Source organism: Pan paniscus, chromosome 3 (assembly GCF_029289425.2).
Source record: "Pan paniscus chromosome 3, NHGRI_mPanPan1-v2.0_pri, whole genome shotgun sequence".
Taxonomy (NCBI): domain Eukaryota; kingdom Metazoa; phylum Chordata; class Mammalia; order Primates; family Hominidae; genus Pan; species Pan paniscus.
The window spans coordinates 40,278,211-40,291,433 of NC_073252.2; the positions used below are offsets into that span (position 1 = coordinate 40,278,211).

Below are 13,223 nucleotides of genomic sequence, written 5' to 3' on the forward strand. Positions count from 1 at the left end.
CTAAGTGATCCTTTCACCTCACCTTGCCCACCAGTACCTGGGACGACAGGTACGTACCACCATGCTTGGCTAATTTTAAATTTTTTTGTAGAGTTGAGGTCTCACTGTGTTGCCCAGGCTGGTCCTGAACTCCTGGGCTCAAGCGATCCTCCCAACTCAGCCTCCTAAAGTTCTGGGATTATAAGTGTGAACTACTATGCCCCGCCAAAATTCAACAATATATAAAAACAGTTATATCCACTGCACTCCAGCCTGGGTGATAGAGCAAGACCTTGTGTCAAAAAAAAAAAAAAAAAAAAAAAAAATATATATATATATATATATATATATTGCTGAATTTTATTTGCTAGTATTTTGTTAAGGATTTTTGTGTCTGTAGTCATGAGGAGTATTGGTCTGTAGTTTTTTTGTACTGGCTTTGTCTGCTTTTGGTGTCAGGATAATACTAGCATCATAAAATGGATTGGAAGTGCTTTCTTATTTTCTGGAAGAGATTATGTAGGATTAGTATTATTTTTTCCTAAAAATGTTTGTTAGAATTTTCCATTGAAGCTATTTGGCCCTGGAAATTTTTTTTTTTGAGTTTTAAAATTATGAATTAAATTTCTTTATAAATTATAGTGATTTTATCTATGTCTTATTGGATGAGTTTTGATACTTTGTGGTTTTTGAGACATTGGTCCATTTCATATAAATTGTCAAACTTTTGTGTGTTCATAGTTTACTTTATTAGCCTTTTGATATCTGCAAGGTCTGTAGTAATATCCCTTTTTCATTCCTGATGTTGGTAATTTCTGTCTTCTTTTTTCTTTGTGAGTCTTGCTAGTCTTACAGTTTTATAGATCATTTTGGTAAACCAGCAATTTATTTCATTGAATTTTCTCATTATTTTCTGTTTCCAATATTTGTTATCTGCTATTTATTATTTCCTTTTTTTTTTTTTTTGAGACAGAGTCTTGCTCTGTTGCCCAGGCTGGAGTGCAGTGACACAATCTCAGCTCACTGCAGCCTCCACCTACTGGGTTCAAACGATTCTCTTGTCTCAGCCTCCCAAGTAGCTGGGACTACTGGCGTGCACCACCACGCCCAGCTAATTTTTGTATTTTTAGTAGAGACGGGGTTTCACCGTATTGGGCAGACTGGTCTCGAACTCCTGACCTCAGGTGATCCACCCACCTCAGCCTCCCAAAGTGCTGGGATTACAGGCATGAGCCACCGTGCCCGGCCTGCTCTTTTTTTTTTTTAAGATGGAGTCTTGCTTTTGTCACCCAGGCTGGAATGCAATGGCGCAGTTTCAGTTCACTGCAACCTCTGCCTCCTGGGTTCAAACGATTCTCCTGCCTCAGTCTCCGGAGCAGCTAGGATTACAGGCGCCTGCCACCATGCCCAGCTAATTTTTGTATTTTTAGTAGAGAAAGGGTTTCACCATGTTGGCTAGGCTGGTCTTGAACTCCTGACCTCAGGTGATCCACCCGCCTCAGCCTCCCAAAGTGCTGGGATTACAGGCATGAGCCACCATGCCTGGCCCCAGCCTACTCTTTATTATTTTCTTCTTTCTGCTGGGTTTGAGTTTATTTGCCCTTCATTTTCTGGGTTCTTATGGTGGGGGCTTAGATTATTCATTTGAGACTTCTTTTCTAATGTATGCATTTAGTGCTATAGATTTTCCTGTAATCACTGCTTTAGCCATGTTCTACAATTTTTTTTTGAGACAGAGTCTTGCCCTGTCACCCAGGCTGGAGTGCAGTGGCTCGATCTTAGCTCACTGCAACCTTTGCTTCCCGGGTTGAAGTGATTCTCCTGCCTCAGCCTCCTGAGTAGCTGGGATTATAGGTGTGTGCCACCTTGCGTGGCTAATTTTTGTATTTGTATTATTTATTTATTTATTATTATTATTTATTTATTTATTTACTTTTGGAGACAGAGTTTTGCTCTTGTCGCCCAGGCTGGAGTGCAATGGCACTGTCTTGGCTCACTGTAACCTCTGCTTCCTGGGTTCAAACGATTCTCCTGCTTCTGTTTCTTCAGTGCGCGTGCCAGCGCTCCTGGCTAATTTTTGTATTAGTAGAGATGGGGTTTCACCATGTTGGCCAGGCTGGTCTTGAACTCCTGACCTCAGGCGATCCACCTACCTCGGCCTCCCAAAGTGCTGCAATTACAGGTGTGAGCCACCGCGCCCAGCTAATTTTTGTACTTTTAGTAGAGATGGGGTTTTACCATATTGCCCAGGATGGTCTTGATCTCCTGAGCTCAGAGTGGTCTGCCCACCTCAGCCTCCCAGGGTGCTGGGATTACAATCCAGGTAGGCGTGAGCCACCACACCTGGCCTACAAATTTTGATATGGTATATTTTCATTGGCATTCAATTTATTATATTTTAAAAATTTTTTCGAGACTTCATCATTGACCCATGGATTATTTAGATGTATATTGCTTGGAAATTTTTATGTTACTGATTTCTAGTTTGATTCCATTGTGGTTGGAAAACATACCTGTGTGATATCAATTGTTTTAAATTTGTTGTGGTTTGGTTTTAGCTTAGGATATGATCTATCTTGGTATGTGTTCTGTTAATACTTGAAAAGAGTGTGTATTTTGCTGTTGTTGGGTGGAGTGTTCTGTAAGTGTTGATTAGATCCTTAATTATTGGTGTTGTTGATATTTGCTGATTTACTGTCTAGTTTATTCTGTCTGTTGTTGATAGAGTGGTGTTGAAGTCTCCAACTATAATTGTGAATTTGTCTATTTCTCCTTTCAGTTTTAGCTTCACTTATTTTGTAGCTCTTTTTAGTGCATATACATTTAGGGTTGCTATATCTTTTTTATTTTTATTTATTTATTTATTTATTTATTTATTTTTGAGATGGAGTTTCGCTCTTGTTGCCCAGGCTGGAGTGCAATGGTGTGATCTCAGCTCAATGCAACCTCTGCCTCATGGGTTCAAGCAATTCTGCCTTAGCCTCTCGAGTAGCTGGGATTACAGGCATGCACCATCTTGCCTGGCTAATTTTGTATTTTTAGTGGAGATGGGGTTTCTCCATGTTGGTCAGGCTGGTCTCAAACTCCTGACTTTAGGTGATCTGCCCACCTCGACCTCCCAAAACGCTGGGATTACAGGCGTGAGCCACCGCGAGTGCAGTGGCGTGATCTTGGCTCACTGCACCTCTGTCTCCTGGGTTCAAGCGATTCTCCTGCCTTAGCCTCTCGAGTAGCCGGGACTACAGGTTAGTTCTTTTTGTATTTTTAGTAGAGACAGAATTTTGCCATTTTGGCCAGGTTGGTCTCAAACTCCTCACCTTAAGTGATCCTCCTGCCCATTGTCCAACGTGCTGGTATTACAGTCGCGAGCCCCTGAGTCTGGCCAGGGTTACTATATCTTTTTTTTTTTGAGATGGAGTTTTGCTCTTGTTGCCCAGGCTGGAGTGTAATGGCGCTATCTTGGCTCACTGCAACCTCTGCCTCCCAGGTTCAAGCAATTCTGCTTCAGCCTCCTGAGTAGCTGGGATTACAGGCCCATGCCACCACGCCTGGCTAATTTTTGTATTTTAGTAGAGACAGAGTTTCACCATGTTGGCCAGGCCGGTCTCAAACTCCTGACCTCAGGTGATCCACCCACCTTGGCCTCCCAAAGTGCTGGGATTACAGGCGTGAGCCATAACGCCCAGCCCGCTATATCTTTTTGATGGCCTGATCCTTTATCATTACACAGTGCCTTTCTTTGTCTGTGATAATTTTCTTTGCTCTGAATTCTGCTTATGTCTGATATTAATACATAAATGTACTTTTATTTAATTGTAATTAATTTAAATTTAAATAGGAACATATGGCTGGTGGCTGCCATATTGACAATGCAGTTCTGGAAGGTGGAGAGAGCTATGATACAAATTTAATTAAAAGGTAAATTTTATAACACAATAGGAGATGATAAGGGCAATGGATAGTTAGCAGGAAAGGGGAGATTGGGGCAGAGGGAGCAGGGTATATGATTATCAGTTGGATAATCAATAGAGAAATCATTGAATGTGACACTTGAACAAAAATTTGAAGGAGTACAGGAGTTAGCCGTGCAGATATCTTGAGGAAGAGTATATCAAGGGCTAGCAGAGAGATACGTCATTGTAAGAACTTTAGTTTTTTCTCTGAGTGATATGGAGAACATATAGGGGTTTAGATCAGACCCTTTTTACATCGTATAAAGCTCAGTCTGGCTGGTATATTGAAAATAGACTATAGGGGGACAAAGTTGCAAACAGGGAGAACAGGTAGGAGGTTGGAATATGGGTGAAAGATGACAGGTGTCAGACCCAATGATTAGAGCAGATTTTGGGAAATATATTAGACATTTAGTTTTGGATATGTTAAGTTTGAAATGTTTATTAGATATATTCAAGCAGAGAAAACAAGTAGACTGCCTGTAGTTCTATTCCAGGTATGAGTCCCTGCCCTTGTGGAGCTTACACTTTATTGGAATATGGGTGGTAAATACAATACGTATGTAAAACATATGCTATGTAAGAAAACAATAAGTCCTATGGAGAAAATTCAAGTAGGAAAGTGGGATAAATGGTGTTGGGGCTCTGAGGTCCTGAGAAGGTAACATTTGAATAATGATAAGAAGGTGATAAGGAGATACTTGGAGAAAAGTGGTTCAGTAGAGGGAACCAAGGTGTAAAGGTTCCCAGGGGAGAACATTGCTGGTGTGTTTGAAGAAGAGCGAGGAGACTTAAGTGTGGCTAAGGGAAAGGACAGTACAGAGGTAACCAGTGTCCAGGTTATGGGCCATTTTAAGGGCTCTGGCTTTTGTCCTGAGTTAGGGAGCTAGTGGATAGTTTAGTAGAAGAAAGGCATGATCCACCATGTGGTTTAATTGAGTCACGCTGTCTTTGGTGCTAAATAGACTGAAGCGGCAAGGGTGGAAACCAAGAGATAGGAGACTTATAGTAATTCAGGCAAGAGGCTGTGGTAGCTAAGTCTAGGGTGGTGGCAGTGAGGAATGATAGTATTCTGGATATGTTTTGAGAGTCGCACTGACAAAATTGGCTTACCAGTTGGATGTGGGATGAGAGGAGTCAAGGATTATTCCAAGATTTTGGCCCAAGTCATTGGAAGGATATAGTTGCACTGAGATGGGAAAGACTGGGAAAAGCAGGTTTGAAGGGGGTGATGAGGAGCTGTTTTGGACATGTTAAATTTATAATGCCTATTGGACATCTGAGTATAGGTGTTCAGTACGCATTCTAATTATATTTATGAAGACTTTCATGTTTTTAAAAATGAAAAAATGTATTGAAATAGTGTATTCATTGCTCTGAAATACATATTGTTAACATCTTAATTTTTAACATGTTCAATCCTGGCAAAACCTGCATATTTTGAAGAGAGAGAAATTGACTACTTTTTAGCTCTGCTGTTAGAGTTGGTGGTACTTTCTTAGAGCTAAATAAAGATGTCATTCTGATTTTAGAAATGGAAATATATATAGTCTGAGTGTTTTTAATTGCTTTCTATTTTAGGTCTTTTTACTGCTGGATTGTGCAAGATATTTAACCCTATTTTGTTTGAATTATGACTTAAATATCAAACATCTTAACTAAGAAAAGGGAAACATTTTAGTTTTGGAAGTCAGAATGCCAAGGAGAAGGAAAAATCTTGGGGGAAATCCTTTTCGGAAGACTGCAAACCCTAAGGAAGTTGTCGTATCCAGTGTTGCTAGTCGTGAGGAGCCAACCACTACTCTACCTTCCATGGGTGAGACAAAAGTTGATCAGGAAGAACTCTTCACCAGTATCTCAGAGATATTTTCTGATCTGGATCCTGATGTAGTGTATTTGATGCTTTCTGAATGTGATTTCAAAGGTGAGAAAAAGTTTAGTTTGAACCCTGTCCGTCTTATAAGAAGACTTTGTGTACTATACCATGATTAATAGTAATATAGAAAAATGTCTTGTTTCTATTTTATTCATCATTTATTAATCATCTGCTGTTGGCAAGTTACTAAGGTTGGTATTTGAGTTGGTATTTGGGATATGAAGAATAAAACATATTTTCTGCTCTTGAGAAATGTGCAGTTCTAGGTGTAAGGTATTTGTATAGATAGCATATTCTATCTCTTTCATCTTCACTCTAGAACAGACTGGCACTGTCGACACTTTAGGCTACATAATCCTTTATTTTGAGTGGCTCTCCTATGCATTGTAGGTTTAGCAGCATCCCTGGCCTGTACACGCTAGATGCCAATAGCTCCTTACCACCCAGTTGTGACAATAAAAAATGTCTCCATGTATTGTCATTTGTCCCCTGGGAGGCAAAATTGTACCTGGTTGAGAACAACTCTCCTAGAATGTAAGCTCCATAAAGACAGAGTTTTTAAAAACTTTGTTTTACTCCTGTATCTTCAGCCCGTAACATAGCAACTGATTCATAATAGGAGCTAAGTAAATATCTATTAAGCAACTAGGTAATTATAATTATGCAAATAAGAGCTGATTAAGAGTTGAGGCTAGCAGAATAGTATAATTTCAAAACATTGACTTTGGAGTCAAGAAACGTGGGTTGGATTTCCAGCTCTGCCACTTAATCTCCCTGAGTCTCAGTTTTCTAATCTGTTAGGTAGAAATATAACAGTATGTGCCTCATAGGACTTTTTTTTGGTGAGGATTGAGTTTTAGTTTTTTGTTTTTGGTAAAGTCTTCAGTATGGTAGGTTATTAATAACTTGTCATACATTGTTTAGAAGTATGTAGACAGAAGGGAGTTTATATAAGTTGGCTAGATGAGTAAATTAAATGTTGATGCTTAGTATTGTTACTAGCCATGATTAGTATAAGGTAAAATTATTCTGGATTTGGGAAGTTTTGGTAATGTGTTATAAACTTCCAGTTTCAGTCATCGTGTGGTCTGCGAGCATATCTTGTCCAGTTATGCATGTAGAAAACCAGTTGTCAGCAGTGCATGATGCTCAGAAATGATAGTATATTGAGTTTTGTAAGTTACTTTGACATTTTCTAATTTTGATATGTTTAAAATGTAATTGTTGCATATAAACTAATACAGCAATGAGGAATTACAAGAAATCCACATCATCCTATACCATAACAAAAAAACTTTTTTGTTTTCCAGAATCTTCTATAGACCTTGTTCATAAGCATTTGAGATTTGAGTGGTGGAATTTTGTTATTAAGCGTTTTTAACTTAAGCATTTGTCTATGTTGCTGTAATCTATATTTTTAATGGGTTTCTAATCTACTCAGTTGTGCTGTAGTTTAATTATATCTACGTTTTTCGTGAATAATTAATATTGCAGAGAACATCTTGGTAAAAATATTTTTTTCTTTCTTTTGGCTTTTTTTTCTTAGTTCCAAAATCTTATTTTCTTGCGTCACAGGGTAAGAACTGCTTTGGCTCTTGGAAGCATACTGCTGAATTGCCTACCAATGAGGTGTGCTGACTTGTAATTCCACCAGGCTTGCATAAGTGTAGTGGTTTCACTTCAGCCTTTTCAACATTGTGTAGTAGTGTTTTAAGATTTTTTTTTTTTGAGACGGAGTTTCGCTCTTGCTGCCCAGGCCGGAGTGCAGTGGCGCCATCTTGGCTCATGGCAACCTTGGCCTCCCGAGTTAAAGTGATTCTCCTGCTTCAGGCTCTGAAGTAGCTGGGATTACAGGCGTCCACCACCGTGCCTGGCTAATTTTTTTTTGTATTTTTAGTAGAGAATGGGGTTTCATCATGTTGGCCAGGCTGGTCTCGAACTCCTGACCTCAGGTGATCCACACGCCTCAGCCTCCCAAAATGCTAGGATTACAGGCGTGAGCCACCGCACCCAGCCCATGTTTTAAGATTTTAATAGGAATAAAATTGCATTTTTCCTAATTTGTGTTTTTTTAATAAAGAGGAATGTTGAACATTTTTGTACATGTTTGTTTATTCTTGTATTCTTGTGTAAATTGTTCATTCATTGAAAAAAAATTTTTTTTATACCATGGTTTTAATTTTTCCCAGCAATCTGTATAAGGACTTTTTTTTATGTGATAAGTACCTATCCATTTTGATCTTTAATTTACTTAGTGTAATTTTTCATTGTATAGACATTAAGTTTTTAGTTGATCTTTTCTGGTTTTACTGTCATGTAGATTTTTTTTCGTAGAAATACTCCTTACGTTTGCTTTCTTTTTTTTCCCCCGTCCCTGCCCACCCCTGCCACCTTTTTTTTTCTTCCATTTTTAGGTTTTCTGTCCTTTGTAGTATTGCTATGATCTCCTAATTGGTCTCTGCCAGGCTTGCCCCCTCCAATCCCTCTTTGTTTTTCTTCTTAAGGGAACTTAATTGGGTGCTTACTAGGTGCCAGTTCTTGTGCACAGCACTTTTTCATGGATTATCTCATTTAATCCTCACAGCAACCTATGAGGTAGGTGCTTTTATTATCCCCATATTACAAATGAGAAAATCGAGGTTTAGGAAAGTTAACTTGTTGAAAGTGTCATAGCCAGCAGTAGAGATTTAAATGTTGGTGTTCTGACTCCAGACCAGAGCTGTTACCTACTCTGCTGTGCTGTTTCCAGACTTATCTTTCTTAAAACAGCAAGACAAAACACAAAATAAACAACCCCTCCCTCCAAACTTCAGATGCTTAAAAATTCTTATTTTGTTTTTTTTTTTTGGTTTCCTTTTTTTTTTGAGATAGGGCCTCACTCAGTCGCCCAGGCTGGAGCGCAGTAATCACTTTCACTAGAGGCTCACTGTAGCCTCGACCTCATGGGCTGAAGTGATTCTCCTACCTCAGCCTCCTATGTGGCTGGTACTATACGCACATGCTACCACACTGGTTAATTTTTGTAGAGACAGGGTTTTTCCATGTTGCCCAGGCTGGTCTCAAACTCCTGAGCTCAAGCGATCTACCTGCCTCAGCCTCCCGAAATGTTAGGATTATAGGCATGAGCTGCCACACCTGGCCTTAAAATTTCTAATGGCTCCCTATTTGTGTTATAACAGAACGAGCTCAGCATTGGAGTCAGATATACCAGTCCTGGCTCTGTCACTGACTATCTGTGTGACTTGGGTCAAGTTAATGTACTTTTTAACTTCATTTCTTCATCTGTTTGCTAGGAATAATATACCTCATGGTAGTATTTGAGGATTCAGTGAGGTGATGTGTATAAAACTTCTAGCTCAAATGCTATGACTGGTAGTTTCCTTCAAGTTCCCTTCGAAAATAAAATTAATATTTCTTAACATGACATACAGGACTCCTCCCAATTTCACCCAATCGACCTCCTTCTAGGGAGAGCCAAGCCTGGGTTTACCCTTTTTTCTCTTGTGTCTGGCAAGTTACTTTTTAATCTTCAAGTCCCAGTTCACATATCACCTTATGTGAGATCTTTTCTTATTCTCCTTTGTGCTTCTATGGCATTTGTACATTATCAAAAGTGTGCATTATTTATTTATTTATTTATTTATTGTTGAGAGGGAGTCTCGCTCTGTCACCAAGGCTGGAGTGCAGTGGCGCGATCTCTGCTCACTACCACCTCTGCCTCCCAGGTTCAAGAGATTCTCCCACCTCAGGCTCCTGAGTAGCTGGGATTACAGGCATGCGCCGCCACTACGCCCAGCTAATTTTTATATTTTTAGTAGAGATGGGGTTTCGCCACGTTGGCTAGGCTGGTCTCTAACTCCTGACCTCAGGTGATCCACCCGCCTCAGCCTCCCAAAGTGCTGGGATTACAGGCATGAGCGACCGCGCCAAAAAGTGTGCATTATTTAATCTGTATTATATTACAATGTAATTGTCTCTAATATAATTGTTTTAAATCTCTATTAGATTGCAAAGTTCTTTGAGCATATTAAAGATTTTTTTTTACAAAATATTTCTGATGTGCAGTACATGCTCAAATATTCTTTGTAGTAAGTGAAATTCATAGCGTGGATCATGTAAATAAGTTAGATTTACTAAGAGAATACATAAAATACTTAATATTTAAAAGTTTGCATGCAATAGGTAAGTATTTGTTAAACAACAGGCTTTAGGACTTTTATAAATAAGCCTAATATGTCCAATTACAGATATTTATGTATTTACTCAATTCAGCAAATAATATTTATTTGATGATAGTTTATTAGCTTGGTTTATTACTGTTTTCCTGAAAGAATAGGATTGCATGTCTCCATCATTCAGACTTTTTGCTACTACAGACTTTGGTATGTTAATAAAATATTAATTTTTTTAAATAACATGAATATTGTACATTTATATTCTGTTCAATGCAAAATCCAATATAATTTTAGATGGATTTTAATAAAATTATTAAATCTGTTTTCTCTGTCTATATTTTTGTTGTTGTTATTATTCTTGTTGTACAGTTGAAAATGCTATGGATTGTCTATTAGAATTATCTGCCACTGATACCAAGATAGAAGAATCATCTTCACAAAGTTTCGTTGCTTCTGAGAACCAAGTAGGTGCAGCAGAAAGTAAAATAATGGAAAAACGTCCTGAAGAAGAGAGTGAAGATTCAAAAATGGATTCATTTTTGGACATGCAGCTAACTGAAGACCTGGATTCCTTAATACAGAATGCTTTTGAGAAATTGAACTCTTCTCCTGATGACCAAGTATACTCATTTTTGCCTTCACAAGATGTTAATAGTTTTAATGACTCGAGTGAGTTTATAAATCCTGATTCAAGTAATATGACTCCCATTTTTTCTACACAAAATATGAATTTGAACGGTGAAAATTTAGAGAATTCTGGTTCTACTTTAAGTTTAAACCCATTACCTTCACATTCAGTTTTGAACGAGTCCAAGTGTTTTATAAAGGATAACACATTGGCTTTGGAAAGTAACTACCCAGAAGATTCTCTTCTCAGTAGTTCTTTAAATGTAGCAAGTGACTCCATCGCAGGTTGTAGCAGTCTCAATCAAAAACAGAAAGAACTTTTAGAATCTGAGTGCGTTGAGGCTCAATTCTCTGAAGCTCCTGTAGATTTGGATGCCAGTGAACCTCAGGCTTGTTTAAACCTTCCAGGGCTTGATTTACCAGGTACAGGTGGGGATCAGAAATCTACTCGGGTCTCTGATGTGTTTCTACCTTCCGAAGGGTTCAACTTCAAGCCACACAAACATCCTGAACTGCCAACTAAGGGGAAGGATGTGAGTTACTGCCCGGTACTTGCTCCTCTCCCATTACTGTTGCCTCCTCCGCCACCTCCACCGATGTGGAATCCAATGATTCCTGCTTTTGACCTCTTCCAAGGAAACCATGGCTTTGTAGCTCCTGTTGTAACCACAGCTGCACACTGGAGATCTGTCAACTACACATTTCCACCCTCAGTTATTTCTCACACTTCCCCAACAAAAGTATGGAGAAATAAAGATGGAACAAGTGCTTATCAAGTGCAAGAAACCCCAGTTTCTCAGGTTGTAAGAAAGAAGACATCTTACGTTGGACTAGTTCTTGTTCTTCTCAGAGGTCTTCCGGGATCTGGAAAATCTTTTTTGGCAAGGTATGAGGTTTAATTGGGTTTTTAAAAAATAGTATAATGTCTGAATTTGAACACAAGTATGAATAAATAGGCAAAATGCTTTGCTTAGTAGAGATCTTTAGTAACCCCTAAAATGTTTTCTTTTTACTAAGGTTTCCTAACTTTGTGTAGCTAATAACACTGTTTTCTGTGGAAGTTTATTGAAACCGTTCATCTTGGAATATCTCTTTGAAAGACAGAAGAAAAAATTAAAGACAATTTCAAAATTGTGAGCTATTGATGTAGTAGAAGAGAGCTAATTTGAGTGGGAGAAAGATGAGTTCAGCTTTGATCACAGAGTTAAAGAGATATAATTGATCTTGATTTCATGGAATGGAAGTCTTAAATACATTAATTTTACTGGTAGTTGGAAATTCAGGATTATAGAATGTTGTTAAATAATGCTTTTAGAAATGTGTGATTTGAAGGAAGAGAGTATAGGATGACAACTGGTAGTCAGAGAACTTCAAGTTTTCAGGGACTTTTCTGTTCCAAAATAGAGTACCATCAGTTATTTGATCTCATATATACACCTTTATCCCTTCTGTAGTTAAGGTAGGCTGTGAGTGCCTTAATCTGGGAGACAGGAGTCAGTGTTAGAGGCAGCTTTGTAATGGTTTCAGTGGCACTCCTTGAAGAGTATTGTTTTCATAGTCCCTCTCTATCCCTGCTTAACCTTTAAATTCCAGAAGATTTCACCTAATCTATTTTATATGCTAGTTCTTTTTTTTTTTGAGACGGAGTCTTGCTCTGTTGCCCAGGCTGGAGTGCAGTGGCGCGATCTCGGCTCACTGCAAGCTCCGCCTCCCAGGTTCATGCCATTCCTGCCTCAGCCTCCCGAGCAGCTGGGACTACAGGCGCCCACCACCACGCCCAGCTACTTTTTTGTATTTTTAGTAGAGACGGGGTTTCACCGTGTTAGCCAGGATGGTCTCGATTTCCTGACCTCGTGATCCACCCGCCCCGGCCTCCCAAAGTGCTGGGATTACAGGCGTGAGCCACTGCGCCTGGCTTGCTAGTTCTTTTTTTTTTTTTTTTCCTTTTTCCAAATTTTAACCATTAGCCTTCTAACATTATCAGTTGGGTCTCTATTTGATCCTGGGTGTATCTAGTCTAGTCTTAATGAATATGCATAGATAACTGGAGAATGTCCTTCATAAACTTATTTTTAGTTTTTTTTTGATATCTTTTGTGTGTCTGGGTTTCTCTGCTAGTAAATTTCCACATAGTCTGCTGATACACTTATAAGCATATTTTTCAGTAGACATGTAGGCTTTTCTAACTGACTTAATAGCAACAACAACATAAAACAATTTAATATTATAGATGTTACTGTCAGTCATGGCAGTGTGTTTCATGAAAGAGATTGGACTGAAAGGTGGTACCTTAGAAGGCAGTTGAGCTGTGAGACAAGTTTGAAGAACTAGGTTTCAGGGGCCTTTAGAATCAGAGGCAGCTACAGTGTGGGTAAAGAAAAATGTGCTTTTCACAAGATAGAAACTTAATATTTTTTGAATGAAGAGAGAGAAATAACAGGAAGAGTGTTGAGACATAGAACCTGCGTTGTCTTTTTTTTTTTTTTTTTGGAGACGGAGTCTTGCTCTGTCACCCAGGCTAGAGTGCAGTGGCGCGATCTTGGCTCACTGCAAGCTCCGCCTCCCAGGTTCACGCCATTCTCCTGCCTCAGCCTCCGGAGTAGCGGGACTACA

General features: G+C 39.0%; 1 protein-coding gene across 7 annotated transcripts in view; it reads left to right on the top strand.

Moving 5' to 3' along the window:
• N4BP2 (NEDD4 binding protein 2) overlaps positions 1-13,223 on the top strand; it is a 112,308-nt gene that overhangs the window by 35,163 nt on the left and 63,922 nt on the right. For 3 of the 7 annotated variants that reach the window (XM_063603533.1, XM_063603534.1, XM_063603535.1), the window contains exons 2-3: positions 5,514-5,856; positions 10,353-11,496. In XM_063603533.1, the coding sequence (XP_063459603.1) occupies positions 5,628-5,856; positions 10,353-11,496 (1,373 nt within the window). In that variant the 5' untranslated portion in view covers positions 5,514-5,627. Of the gene's footprint in view, positions 1-5,513; positions 5,857-6,469; positions 8,404-10,352; positions 11,497-13,223 lie in introns of those variants that run through there. The other 4 variants (XM_034958472.3, XM_008957577.4, XM_034958476.3 and 1 more) reach the window with 3 other exon arrangements.